Source organism: Saprolegnia diclina (genome assembly GCF_000281045.1).
Source record: "Saprolegnia diclina VS20 unplaced genomic scaffold supercont1.23, whole genome shotgun sequence".
NCBI lineage: Eukaryota > Oomycota > Saprolegniomycetes > Saprolegniales > Saprolegniaceae > Saprolegnia > Saprolegnia diclina.
The window spans coordinates 388,939-401,975 of NW_008246090.1; the positions used below are offsets into that span (position 1 = coordinate 388,939).

A 13,037-nucleotide genomic window follows, 5' to 3' on the forward strand; every position below is an offset into this window, starting at 1 on the left:
CGTTCGAGGCGCCACGTCAATTCTCCGTCGCTGCGTTGACGCGTTGATACGCATCGTGGGCGAGAAGAACGCGCAAAGAATATTCTTCCTATTGGCGGTTGCTTACGCCGTCGACACTTCGTAGAGCTGCAGCAGCGCGTCGTCGCCGCCCGAGACGAGGCGGGAGCCTGTCTCGTTGTACGCGACGCTCCACACTTGGTCCGTGTGGCACTCGAAGGTGTAGAGGCAGCTCTTGGCCGCGAGGTCCCAGATCTTGACCTTGCGGTCGCCGCCGCTAATGCGCAGTCGCAAGATGAGTCTCGAATCTTTCATCTCAGACGACAAAAACGATATACCCAGTCGCAAAGTGCTTGCCATCGGGACTGCAAGCGACGCCGAGGACCCACGAAATGTGGCCAGCGACCGACGCGACCATGCTGCTGTGGGCGCTAGCAAGGGCGTGTGAGACGTCATGTTGACCGATGGAAGACGGCTCGTACACATCGTAAATATTGACGTGCATGTCGTCCGAGGCGGCGAGGAGGAAGCTGCCGTCGGGGCTGTACGCGATCGAGCGCACGGGCTTGGTCCGATCTACAAGCGCCATGAGCCCGAGCGTGTACATGTCATCGAATCTGACCTTGGTACGCTTGCAGCTGCTTGCCCGACTCGACGTCGTAGATGGCCACGAGGCCATCAAAGGTCGAGCACGCCAAGTGCTTGCCGTCGGGCGAGTAGGCGACCGAGAGCACAAATTTGCCCTTGGCATCGGACGACGACGACGCTTTCGCGGGCTTTTCTTCTTCGACGACAATCGACTGCACGACCTTTTCGTCCGCGACGTTGATGATGTTGATCTTGCCCTGCTGCGAGCCCGTCGCGACGAACGCACCGTCCGGCGAGTAGGCGACCTGCCACGTTTCGCCAGCGCCCGTGTCGATGGTCTTTTCAATGCCACCCGTCTCGAGGTTGAGGATGCGCACTTGGCAGTCGAGCGACGACGTGGCGGCGCGACGGCCGTCCTTGGTCGCGGCGACGCCGAGCGTGCCCAGCACGTGGCCCGGGAACTGCTTGACGACCGGCAAGATCGCATTGTCCTCGGTGCTGCTGGCGTCCCAGCTCTTGACGACCTCGTCGACGGACCCGCTCAGAATCTGGTTGCGGCTCGTCCAGACCGTGCTCCAGATGCCATCGTTGTGCGCCGAGCTGACCTTGGCGGATGCTCGGTACATGGTCGCCACAAACCGAATTTGTATTTTCGGAAATAGTGTTCAGACAGGCGGCGTTTCACGATAAATAGTATTCTTTAATGGCCACAAGAAGCGGACATGGCCCCTATCGAGCCAAGCGCTACTCGATGCACACGCCGCACGCACACACGATTGCGCAAAGGGTGACAGTATCATCCATGCTCTGCGCCGTGCGACGAGCAACGGGCCACGAGATGCCTCGATCTTAGTACACTATTTCGAGGTGTTGGGCGTTGTATCCGGATGATCCCGCCGATTGAGATTGCAGTTTGGACGATGCTGCTCCGGCGATGGGCACCGGCCGCACGACGACACTACTACGCGTGGCACGACGTGCCGTACGCTGCTGAGCCCCACGCGCGACAGACGCTCGTACGCTCTATCTGCCTCGCCCTGCTACGCGTGCCAAGAAGCACCTTGTAGGACATCGTGGTGCCAAAAGAGCCGCCATTTCCGAGAGCATTGCTACCTGTGATCTTCTTTGTCCATGGTGGCGCGTGGCAGCGCGGCGACAAGGCCGGGCGGCTGAGCGCCGACCTGGCGCCGACCTTAGCCCAGAGCGTCGGTGCGCTTGTTGTCTCGATCAACTACCGCCTCTCGCCCGAAGTGCGCTACCCCGCGCACGTGGAAGACGCCGAGTTGGCACGGCAATGGCTCCACGACCACATTGAAAAGGTATTGGTACCCCCTGTGACGATACAATATGCTTATATTGCAAGGTGGGCTAGTATGGAGGCGACGCAAGCCGCGTTGTTTGGGTAGGCCATAGCGCGGGCGCCCATACGATCATGAAGATGCTGCTTGCACCAACAGCGACATCGGTGCTGCCACCGCCTCGCGGCGTCGTCGGCATTGCAGGTGTGTACAACATTGTCCGCATGGCCAATGCGTCCATGTATGGCGGACTGGTTGTCACGCCTGTCTTTGGTGATAACGCCCAAGTGTGGCGGGAAGCCTCCGTGATGCAGCCGACACTGCAGAGCGTCGACGCCATGTGCCCGATCTTGCTTTTGAACGCGAGCGACGACTTGCACCTTCAGGACGACAGTCGCGAGTTGCAGCAGTGGTTTGGCAACCACGGCCATGTACGTTGCCGTGATCTCGCTCAAACCAATGTGTCAATGTCAACTGTCTAGGAGCGTGTCACCCACCACGTAGTACCCGAGACGAACCACCTCTCGATCTTGGGCGATGTGAGCGGCAGCTCCAAGACGACAGCGCTCATTGTCGACTTTATCAAGAGCATTGTACAGTTGTAATCGAAGAATCGTGGATTGATGCTTACACGCCCTTGCGGTCGGTCATGGCGCGGATGATGCAGCCGCTGCCGGCCTTGGCTGCGAGCTGGCCATGCCACTCGAGAAAGACCGAGTTGTTCTGGGGCACCGAGAGGCCCTTGTACACGTACTTCATCAAGTTGTCTTCCAAGTCGGGCGTGAGCTCCTGCACGGTGCGCGCAATGTCGGCCTTGGAGCAAGCAAGCAGCGCGCTAAAGACAGTCTGGGCGTTGGCGACGCGCGTGGCCTCGTCCGGCGCGTTCACGGGCGGGTTCTCCAGCGAGGTCGACACGGCCTCGACAAACTTCTTCTGCAGGATCAGCTGCTGGACGCGGCTGGCGCGGGCGCGGACCTCGGCGTCGTCGCTCATGCTGCTGCTGCGGGCAGATCGTCTTTGTTGCAACCTGGGGCCGGATGGCGAAACCTCATTACAAGCACATATGGTTACAAGCACAAGAACATCATTCCGTGTAACGCGCCGTGAAGATCGTAGTAAAACGTCTGATTGGCTAAAAAGCTGTCGACGCGCCCGCTGATTGGCCAATGCAAGTGCGACTCGGCTAACGAGAATTCTGTCCAAAATGGGATCGGTACTGCATTAAAAATCCGTTTCGACCTACCTCTTTTTTTATTGCAAATACAAAGCGAGAGTAATAAAAAGATCAAGTCGAATATTAATTTGGAAACGTTTTATTTGGCCCAGAAATCGGACTTCGGGAATAACGAATACGGCAACATGGAGAGACCGGCCCATGACGGCGACGACCCGACAAGCGCTCCGCCGGCGCCCGCGGTCCTCCGCGTCTCCGTGGTCAACGCCATGGATGGCATGCAGTATGACGTCGACCTTAGCAGCAGGTACGCATGGCCAGCGAAGCGAATGCGACGGCTAACGCTGCCGACCAGAGCGACGGGCAACGTCCTGCGCCAGGAGCTGCTGGTCGCGACGGGCATCCCGACCGACGAGCAGATCCTGCTTTACGGTCCGCCCTACACACGCTTGGACCCGAAGAAGACGATCGAGTCGTACCAATTTCACACATCCCAGGTACCGACTTGCGTATTGGCGGCGGGAAGCAGCATATCCTGGTAATGGTAGAAGGCCGTCTTTGTCTACGACCGGCGCACGCTCTCGCAAGAGACATTGGCCATCGCACCGACCGTGCTGCAGCCACAGCACTACGAAGGTGCGTCGACTTCGTCTCGAACCTTCGCGCTCACGACAACGCTTGCAGTACCATCCCTCTCCCCGTCGTCGGCGCCGGCCGCGCGGCCCTTGTACGAGTCGTCGAGCCCGCTTTTGAAAGCCTTGTACGACTACGAGGTGCAGTTCAAGGCTGTCGCGATGATGGGCCAAACGCTCGACACCGTCGCACAGGTACATTTAGATCGACATTGCCAAAGTGCAATGTGGACGCGCATGGATGTAGGCGCGCCTTGATGCATGTGACACGTGCTTGGCGCAGCAGCGGGCACAAGCATCCGCGATCCAAGCCGCCATGGCCAACCTCGATACCTTTCACATGTCCTACTTGCATCTCGCATCTTCCATCTCACGCATCGTCTCGACTAGTGCCATGACACAGCACTTTCAGCCGTTCTGGAAGGACTTTCGCAGCACGAGCGAGCACCACGAAGAGCTCCTGACACACCTCGAGGCGTACATTGGTCGCCTCGAAACGATCCCACTCCACCCGGCGCTGCAGACGCCACCTCACCGCACGACCCTCTACGACTGCATTCCGCTCGAGCGCGTCCGGGACTGGCGCACGCAATGCGAGCAGTCGCACACGCACCTGCAAGCCAAGATGGAGGCGCTCGCCGCCGCGTACCACGCCCTCACCGAAAGCATCCGCGTCGGCCTCACGTCGAGCACCCAGTCGGCGCGGCCAGCGCCGGACCTGCTACGGCAGCGCGATGTGCTCTACGCCAAAGTGGTCTCGTCGACCGACCACATGAACGTCAAGAGCATCGTGGCGACTCTGCAGACCAACTACGAGACGGTCGTCCAGCGCGTGGCCGAGACCGTGCCGCAAAACGTGCTGCCGGAAGCGACGGCGACGAGCAGCAGCAGCATGACGACCAGCTACATGTTTGCGTCGGCCACAGTCCTCGAAGCGTTTCGCGGTCTCGACGAGATGCAGCGGGACCAAGCGGCGCTGGTACGTCAAACGACAGATGCGCTTGTGGACTGATATACCGGGTGGTCCTAGCTGCCGCATATCCACCAGGTGGTCGACGACGAGCTCAAGACGTTTATGCTTGCAGTCGCCGAGAGCAAGGACAGCATGAGTGCGGCCGTGCACACCCAATTGCGCTGGGTGTCCCGCGTCCAGTCGGAGATTCGCGACTTTGAACAGACGCTGAGCTTGCTCAAGGACGCTCTGGCTGTGCAGAAGCGGCAGTTTGCCGAGCTCAACCACGTGGCCAAGCTGCCAGGTAGAGAGATGGAGGATGTCGGGTGACGGCGACGCGTCATATTGTGTCTCTAGAGGCCTACGACGCGTGCCTTCAGGAGATTGTTCGTCGACGCTCGTACGGGCGCGAGTTTACGTGGAAGATCCAGAGTATGGGCGAGAAGCTCGCACAGATGCGCGAAGATGAAGTGCTCTTGCGCGACGCGTTTCTCAAAGAGTTTGGGCAGCATCTCCCGCGCGACTTTGTGCCCGGGCTTGTCGAGAAGCCGTCCCACTGCGATATCCGCATGCGGCCATTCGACACGGTACACTGGATCGCATTGGATATCGTGTCGGAACCAGTGGATGTAGGCACTGCCGGCCATTGATGCGCCGTCGCCGGCCCCGTTTGAGATGGAGCAGCGTGAACTCGATGTGCTTCGCAACCGCTGCAAGGAGCTCGAAGGGCGGGTCGACGAGCTGCAGACCGAACTCGACGACCAGAAGAAGGCGTCGTGCCATTGCAGCTCGTTCTCGAACGCATCGAGGTACTCCTTCATCTCGTCTACCTTGCATGGGCCAATGTCCTGTGTAGCATGAGCTGCAGCGCCGAGAAGGGCCCCAACTTTCCATTGGTGCTTGCCCTCGCGGCGACGGCCGGCCACCCCGCGGGAATGGCCAACTCGTCCGAGCTCCTCGACAAGACTGCGCGCCTCGAAGGCATGCTGGACGAGCGCAACACGATGGTCGCGTCGCTCGAAGCCCGCATTGCGTCGCAGGACGAAGCGCTCTTGCGCGTCAATGACGAGTGCGAAGGCGCCAAGAACGACCTCGCACACGCCCAGTTCCTCCTCGGGTCGCAGCGCTCGGCGCTCAAGCAGATCTGGAACCTGGTGGGCATGGACGAGGCGACGTTGGAGATGCAGACAGTCGACGGACTCCAAAAAGGGTTGGACGCTTTCGAAGACATGTGGCTGGCCAAGCAGCAGCAACTGCACGTGTCGACGACCGCGGCGCCGAGTGACAAGGCGATCGCCAGCGACGACATTGTGTCCAAGATCGCGTTCCGGTCGTTTAGCTATGACGACCTCGCGCTCTTTTTGCCGACGTTTGCGCCGAGTGACGCGGGCGCGGCCAAGATCTACCTCGCGTTCCACCTCGGGTGCCCGAACCGGTTCCTCTCGGACGAGTCGATTGCGATGTTTCACCAAGCCCAAAACAGGTTTGTATCAAGATATCAAGCGCCGTGGCGACATATGTTGTAGATACCCCGAGTACATTTTGGGCCGCATCGTCTTTATCGACGAGCGCGAGGCGACCGAACGCGACAACCCGTACCGCCTCATCCTTGGCACGACCTTTTATGTATTGACCGTCACATGCTTGGTCGACTACTAACGCTCCGGCGGTGTGACGTTTTCCATCGATTGGGCTATGAAATGAGACACAATATTGTCGTGTGCTGCTTGTACGATACCTCACCGCAGGACGTCGCAGCCTGCGACGCTGTGCCTGCCTCTGCAAAGCTACTGCTGGGTGCCTGCCTGTGTAATGCAACTGCCTACGGAGCGGGCGACTAGAGTTGTCGGTATGGAGCTGAAGTTGCGCACTAGGTTCTCAAGTTAGAGTCCTTGTCAAAACCGAGAGCGGTCGGCTCCAACGTGGGATCTGGCTCGTGGGGACGAGGACCGAGGGCAAACGACGATTACTCGGTGCTTCTTGTGAAAGCAAGCAGAGCTACCATTGAGGTACCATGTTCAGCACCGTTCTCCCAACTCGATGTTAACTGGTTGAACTGGCTCGTACTACGATTTACCGCCAGAGATCGAGGACAGTACAGTGATACCATGACAATAAGTGCAACAACTGGAGCCCGCCACCAGACACAGAGACTACGCGACTCGGTGCAAGATAAAGTTTATGAAAATCTCGTAAATTTGAAAATCACGACGGACTAAGACTATATATTACGCTTCGTGTCTATACAAGTATGCCACAATTGGATCCGACCGTCGCAGGGCTGTCACCTTGGTCTTGTCGAGACGCTCAAACGCTGCGTGAAAGTCTGTGGGCATTGGTGCGCCGACGTGATGCAGGAAGCGCAGCCACGACGTGAGGCACGTCTCGGCCTTGCCCATCGTGTCGTTGTCACTTGGAGGAGGCTGCCATGACGGGGTTTGCTTCGAAGACGGGATCGTCAAGTAGTCTCTCGCCATGCGGTACAGCCGCGGATACGTCTCGCTTTGGTCGTCCCACCACTCCAAGAGATCGGCCGCGAGCTTGAGACGGCGCTCGTTGACAAACGACTCGAGCTCGGACGACACGGTGTCTTGACAGTCGGTGAACGACCGCATGAACAGCTCCGCCATGCGTGGCAAGTTGGTTCGCGACGACGACGCCTCGGTCGGGTACTCGTCGTCCAAGATGGCCTGAATGAAGTCGAGCTCTTTCACGGACTCGGTGGACCCGCGGGGCGCCTTGGGCAGCCGCACGTCTAAAAACGCGGCAATTCGCGCCGCCTTGGACGCCAGGAGCGACTCGTGCAGGGCGGTCGCCTCGCGCATCGCGTTGGCCGCGACGACCATCTCGGGCTCGTCCGACGCCGCGCACTCGACCACGTAGTTGTCCACTGCGTGCTGGCACAGGATGGCGAGCGAAAGCGAGCTCGGCGCGCGCTCTATGCTCAGCGCAAGGTCCTTCGGGATGTCAAGAAAAGCGCAGAGGGCCTTGGCGCGCGCCCACTCCGAGGCATCGAGCGCGCCGTCCCATTCGACCGAGTTGCACACCGCGGCAAGGGCGCCCTGGGCCTCGAGCGCGGTCGTGAGCATCGCATGCGTGCTGCGCCAGTGTGCGTCGCTGTCCAGCCTCGGCACCGTTAGCGGCGCCTCGTGTTCGAGCGCCGACGCGAGCCGGAACGCGTCCCGTTGCTGCTTGGACGCGTGAATTTTCACGAGCATGGACCGCAGACGGCCAAGGACGTCTTCAAAGTGCGCTAAGACGGCGAGGACTCCGCGATCGAGCGTGTGCGCAAAGCACGGGAGGCAGCACGATGCGAGGAGCGTGCTCTCGGGCTTGGTGCTCAGCGTCTTGGCCACTGCCATCGAGCTCGAGTCGCACACGACCGCCACGAGTCGGCGCCACACAGCAAACTCGCCAAGCGTCGAGTAGATGGCATCGGCAATGGCCTCGCTCGCATTGAGAAGGCTCGGGTGGACGTAGAAAAAGTCGAGTGGGACCGACAAGAGCCCGATTGATGCCGGGTCGGCCCAGTGCAGCGTGAGGCAGTAGTCGCCAGATGACGACGCACTGCTCTCGAGCGTACAGCTGAAGCGCCCTTCGACCGCGGCGAAGTAGTCGATGAGCATCATCTTGAGCACAATGTACATCTCGAGCAACCGCTGCTTGACGGTAGAGGCGGTCATGAGCGTGTACGATGGTCGCAGCATTCTCAGACACGCTGCAAACCCGGCCGATTCAACGTGACGATGGCCCAAGCCCACGCTCGCAATATACTCGATGACGGCGTTGTCCACTGTGCCGTTGTCCACTGTGGCGTTGTCGACGGCGGCGTTGTCGACGACGACGGCCAGCGATGGCTCTGGTGCGTATCGGCGTACCTCGATGCTCGGTCGCTCAACCAGCGGCGACTCGCTCGTCAGCTTGTGGGCGACTTCGAGGTGTCGTAGGCGCGTGCCAGACGACGTTTTGTGCCCGTACACCGTGTCGGGGCACAGCTTGCACCGGCGCGAGCCGTCGGGGGACACTTCAAAGTACTCGTCGTGCCACCGAGGTATCACGCGGCGTCTCTTTAGTGGCGCAGGAGCTTGCTCATTTTCACCAGTTTGGGTCCACATCTGACGATCGCCGTCTTGTCTACCGCGTGAAACCGAAAATGAAAAGGCAAAGTGGGAACGGCGCCAGTATCTGATAACGCCACAATCGTGGTCTGGTTCGGCTGTCCGGTTCCACCCAAAGCGTGCTTCCTTGCGATTGGACAAACCACGATGGAACTAGAACCGACAAGCAAGCCGCACCCACCACTTGAGGAACCGAAGAGCCCAAGAGGCCAGTCGATAGGACGCCGGCTCCTTTCTTCGCACAACAACGTGGCAGCGTCATGCACAGAGAGGGCATTGTCGCCGACAGGAAGCCTTCCACGCCGCTATAGAATGCCGTTCGTGGTTAGCGCCCAACGCCGCCCAGAACTACCTGGTACGAGTAGTATCTAAGTACAGTATCAAGGCGAAATTTTGAATCAGGACCAGAAGAAACTCGGGTGCCCCGTCGTTCTGCAGTACGGGCAAGTACAGACCCCAGCAACTGACACAGTGTTCAAGTCGACAGCGACGTACTGTATGCTTGAGCAAACCGTAATTTCATGAGAAGAAATAAGGACAGGGGTACCAGAATTTTTCAAATGAATTTAATAACCTAGTGTGTCAACTTGTACGTCGAATGGACAATTATGTCTCAAGATATGAGCATTGTATTTTAATGCCGTCGAGCCACTTTCTGGTGTAATTTTTTGAAGCTGGGGCGTTTAAACGCTCATTATTTAAATAAAGACGAAAGAAAAAATACAGATACACGACTATACAGCCAGCTGGATTTTTACTCGCATTCAAGAATTTGATTACCGATATAAATATGAGAGACATGGAAATAAATTCGGAATTATATCAGTCATCGTATTTTTTTCAAGAATCATCACCACTTCAAAAATTGCAGGTGACTTTTCGCGGCATTCGTGTACAAAACAGAAAATCGGAAACCGTCAAGCGTTGTATAAAATAATTCCTCGACGTCTGACGGTTTCCGATTTTTGTAATTCGCTCTGTGGGCCGAGAAAAATACATCGCAAGTTATTTAAATTTTCAGATATTACGGTTTGCTCAAACGTACAGTACATCGTTCTCAGCTGCCACAAGAAGGCGTTGCTGCTCATGATGCAGCGTGTGCATAACCATTTTCCACTGCAAGGCGAACGTAGACCGCGAAGACGATGCGTGATGCCAAGTGCATGTCGGTTTGCTACGCCTCGCCTGCGATGTGCACCACCATAGGAACAAATGCAACGGCGTCATATCCACCGGGATGGATCCTCTTTGATGCAAGCAAAAGCCTCGTACGCAAACCCTGCTATCGCTGCGTTCTAGTTGACACTGTACGAGACCAACGCGAAACCACGTTTCTAGTCATGCTGTCGCGAACGATGCGGCAGAGTCGCCAGGGATGCGCCACGTTGCGCGCGCAGCTAAAAACACACAACCTTGCATGTCGCGGCCATGGAGCATGTGGATCGGGCCGGCTCTGCAAGGCAGCAAGAGGTAGTAAGTATCCTACTTGCAGACGTCGTCTGAGGTCCATGCATCTTGCTTCGTATAAGCTGCCGCGTATACGTCTGGCAGCGTCCATGCCCGTGACGACCCGTGGTTTGGGTCGACATTTAACTGCCTCGCAGCTCCGAGTACGAGAGCCAAAGATCTTCTACGGTGTTGCCGCTGCTGTCGATGTCTATGCAGTGGTAGTAGCGACGGTCCTTCGCGAGTAAGCTCCATATTGCTTGACGCACGTGCTGCCACCGAGCTCGTAATCAAGGCACGCCAAGTTGCGTGCGCCAAGTGCTCGTGTCCCAGCGTCCGGAAACCTACGATGCTTATCCGGTCTTTGTCCACAGCGGTGCAAGTAACATTTTCGAATCCACGCCTCCTGCCCCACATACCCTCTGCCATGGCTGCCCAGAAGCGCTCCGCTGTCGAGAAGGCCGCCGCCGCGAACGCCGCCGCCGCCGACGCCGAGCGGCCCATTGACCAGTTTGACCGCGAGTTTCAAAAGTACAACAACAAGCACGTACGTCCTGCCTGCCACCTTGTCGACCACGTGGCTCATGCGAATCTTGTAGAATGCGCTGTCGAGCACCGCGCTCGCGCTCGCGCGCACCGAGCTCTCCAAGAACCGCGCGCTCTTGTGGCAAGACGACAAGCTCCTCAAGGAGAAGAAGGAAGGCTCGCTGACCAAGGAGCGCCGCGCGTACCTCGAGAAGCGCTGCACCGACCTCGAGACGGCGCTCGACAAGTACCACCACGCTGTCGCGTCGTCCAACTACACGCGCGCGGGCCTTTCGTTCGTCGGCCTCCTCCTCTTCCTCGTGCTCATGTACTTTCTCAACCAAAAGGTCCCGATGTTTTGATCGCAAAAACAGTGGAAAAGCCTCGATAGAAGATAGCGCCTTAGGTTTACACAGAATAGAGAATCCAATTGCACGACAATATCCAGTCTGACGATTACTGCAGCGCGGGGATCCCCACGCTCACGTTGTGCACGACCACGCCGCGGTCCGAGACACTCGACGGGTTCTGGATGACGACCACGTCCGGACGCGGCGCCGTCAGCGGCAATATCTCGTCGCCCGAGAGCACATCGTCGATGCTGAGCCCGCGCATGAGCCGCGCATAGGTGCTAAAGAGCTGGTACGCATTCCACTGCCCAAAGTCTTCGCTTTGGAATTTGGGCGTCGGGCGCAAGAGGAGTCTACACAGACAATAACTTCCAATATATATATATATACAAGTCTACCCGAGGTGCGCCGACGTGCCCAGGATCAAGCTCTCTTCAAGGATGAGAAACACCATCGACGAATCCTCGACGGTGGTCGCCGTCCACGCGCCAAACTGCAAATATCAAGATATCAACTGGAAAGTGCAATCTCGTACCACAAGGTAGGCGAGGAAGAAGCAGACGAGGATCTGGCGCAAATGGCGAAAGAGGTAGTACTTTGGCAGGACACTGTCGGTCGGGAGTCGCTCCTAGCACGCACGAGCCGTGAGCACCTGTACCGAGACGTATCTCGTAGTACTCCGCGCATCATGTAGACGACCATGAGCAGGAAATGAAGATTCTGCGACGTGTGCTACACAAGAGTCGGTGGCTTGAAGAGGAGGATGTAGCAACGTACGCGCCAGAGGTAGAGCAAGACAAGCATATGCAACGTGAGTGCGAGCACGAGCACTTCGGTCGACTCGTTCACGGTGCGCCACCAGCGAAAGATTGCGAGGACGACCGCATAAACTGGTTTCAAGGTCAGAGACAGAGAGATATAAGAGAGGCGTACCGCTGAGGCTCACGCTGTGTCGCCAGCCAAGCGACGAGGTCGTGATGCCATACCCGACCGCGATCAAGAGCAAACTCAGCATGAAGCTGCCAAAGAAGAGCGCGTGGCACGCATTCGCAATGGTTTGTGGCGCCTCCAAGAGCATCACAAGTGACTGAACGGCCATGTCGAGGACCGCCGATGCGGCCGTGGCGCCAAGCGCCGTGTGCAGCCCAGTGCAATACTACATGGGGTGATGAGTTCGCAAAGCCAGTGTCGTACGAGTACCTCCTTGGCGCGGTAGCAGACGACGACCCAGAGACTGAAGAGTGCGAGCCAGAGACTACCATACAGTAGCGGGAGCTCCATCGGGACGGGCATTCTTGCAGAGTAAACGACCGTTGGTTGCCGGATACCGCCGCCCTTTCCAGCGATCTTCGATGGAACGTTGCCGCCGTATCCGGAAACAACCCTTCAACTTCAACATGGACCAAGTCGTCATGCAACCTTCATAGCGTTCGGACAAGAGAGATCAAGGGGTATTCACGACAGAGCAAGCAAAATGACCTACTAGAGGATGAATTCTCTAAATTGGCTGGTGCAAATGTCTTGTGGGGCGGCGAGACTCGTCGCATCCCAAACGACTCTGAAACTGGCAGATGATTGCTCGTACGGTGGAGGCTGCATAGCTCGCCTCACCAAGAGCCAAAGCATTGTCTAAGCTTGCGGCAATATGTTCCTGATAATGACGCCTTGACCGCGCAGTCTCAACCGAGCAGCCTCGACGGTCATTGGTGCAACTCGCAGGCTGTGAAGCTTCCCGAAGTTGAGCACCACCGCTTACCATCCAACAGCAGCTATCGTCACCGCCAGTACGTCCTCCCAACACCCCTCGGCGAGATCATGACCGCGCTGCCCGCGACTACGACGTGTCAGCGCAGAGACTGAAACATTATATGCCGCTGCTGCAGCATCTCGCGATTGCCAACCACCAAGAGAACACGATTTCTCTGGCGTCATCTGCGTCATCGATGTCGTCGCCCAG

The 13,037-nt window shown here is 57.9% G+C and overlaps 6 protein-coding genes across 7 annotated transcripts; 3 read left to right on the forward strand and 3 right to left on the reverse strand.

Moving 5' to 3' along the window:
• Window positions 1-66: 66 nt before the first annotated feature.
• On the reverse strand, window positions 67-1,238 carry SDRG_07908 (hypothetical protein). Its single transcript, XM_008613767.1, has 4 exons — window positions 620-1,238; window positions 480-573; window positions 336-428; window positions 67-274 (listed from the first exon to the last, which is right to left on the reverse strand). The coding sequence occupies exons 1-4, from the start codon at window positions 1,209-1,211 to the stop codon at window positions 103-105; spliced, it is 951 nt and encodes a 316-aa protein (XP_008611989.1). The 5' UTR covers window positions 1,212-1,238; the 3' UTR covers window positions 67-102.
• A 259-nt stretch (window positions 1,239-1,497) lies between these two features.
• SDRG_07909 (hypothetical protein) lies at window positions 1,498-2,515 on the forward strand. The gene is made up of 4 exons (XM_008613768.1): window positions 1,498-1,601; window positions 1,653-1,904; window positions 1,958-2,314; window positions 2,366-2,515. The coding sequence occupies exons 1-4, from the start codon at window positions 1,506-1,508 to the stop codon at window positions 2,486-2,488; spliced, it is 828 nt and encodes a 275-aa protein (XP_008611990.1). The 5' UTR covers window positions 1,498-1,505; the 3' UTR covers window positions 2,489-2,515.
• On the reverse strand, window positions 2,511-2,876 carry SDRG_07910 (hypothetical protein; the record flags this gene model as incomplete). The annotated part of the gene is made up of 1 exon (XM_008613769.1): window positions 2,511-2,876. One exon carries the CDS (start codon window positions 2,874-2,876, stop codon window positions 2,511-2,513), a length of 366 nt encoding a protein of 121 aa, XP_008611991.1.
• A 346-nt stretch (window positions 2,877-3,222) lies between these two features.
• On the forward strand, window positions 3,223-6,521 carry SDRG_07911. Of its 2 annotated transcripts, XM_008613771.1 has the most exons (11): window positions 3,223-3,364; window positions 3,413-3,554; window positions 3,606-3,693; window positions 3,742-3,884; window positions 3,937-4,031; window positions 4,080-4,668; window positions 4,720-4,945; window positions 4,999-5,228; window positions 5,275-5,450; window positions 5,498-6,124; window positions 6,168-6,521. In XM_008613771.1, exons 1-11 carry the CDS (start codon window positions 3,243-3,245, stop codon window positions 6,298-6,300), a joined length of 2,571 nt encoding a protein of 856 aa, XP_008611993.1. In that variant the 5' UTR covers window positions 3,223-3,242; the 3' UTR covers window positions 6,301-6,521. The 2 variants fall into 2 exon arrangements, with proteins under 2 accessions (XP_008611993.1, XP_008611992.1); XM_008613770.1 differs by having other exon boundaries at window positions 3,937-4,668.
• Window positions 6,522-10,582: 4,061 nt separating this feature from the next.
• Window positions 10,583-11,244, forward strand: SDRG_07912 (hypothetical protein). Its single transcript, XM_008613772.1, has 2 exons — window positions 10,583-10,752; window positions 10,805-11,244. The coding sequence occupies exons 1-2, from the start codon at window positions 10,633-10,635 to the stop codon at window positions 11,090-11,092; spliced, it is 408 nt and encodes a 135-aa protein (XP_008611994.1). The 5' UTR covers window positions 10,583-10,632; the 3' UTR covers window positions 11,093-11,244.
• On the reverse strand, window positions 11,104-12,379 carry SDRG_07913 (hypothetical protein). The gene is made up of 7 exons (XM_008613773.1): window positions 12,281-12,379; window positions 12,014-12,236; window positions 11,858-11,970; window positions 11,759-11,812; window positions 11,616-11,708; window positions 11,479-11,573; window positions 11,104-11,433 (listed from the first exon to the last, which is right to left on the reverse strand). The coding sequence occupies exons 1-7, from the start codon at window positions 12,371-12,373 to the stop codon at window positions 11,187-11,189; spliced, it is 918 nt and encodes a 305-aa protein (XP_008611995.1). The 5' UTR covers window positions 12,374-12,379; the 3' UTR covers window positions 11,104-11,186.
• Between the last annotated feature and the right edge of the window lie 658 nt (window positions 12,380-13,037).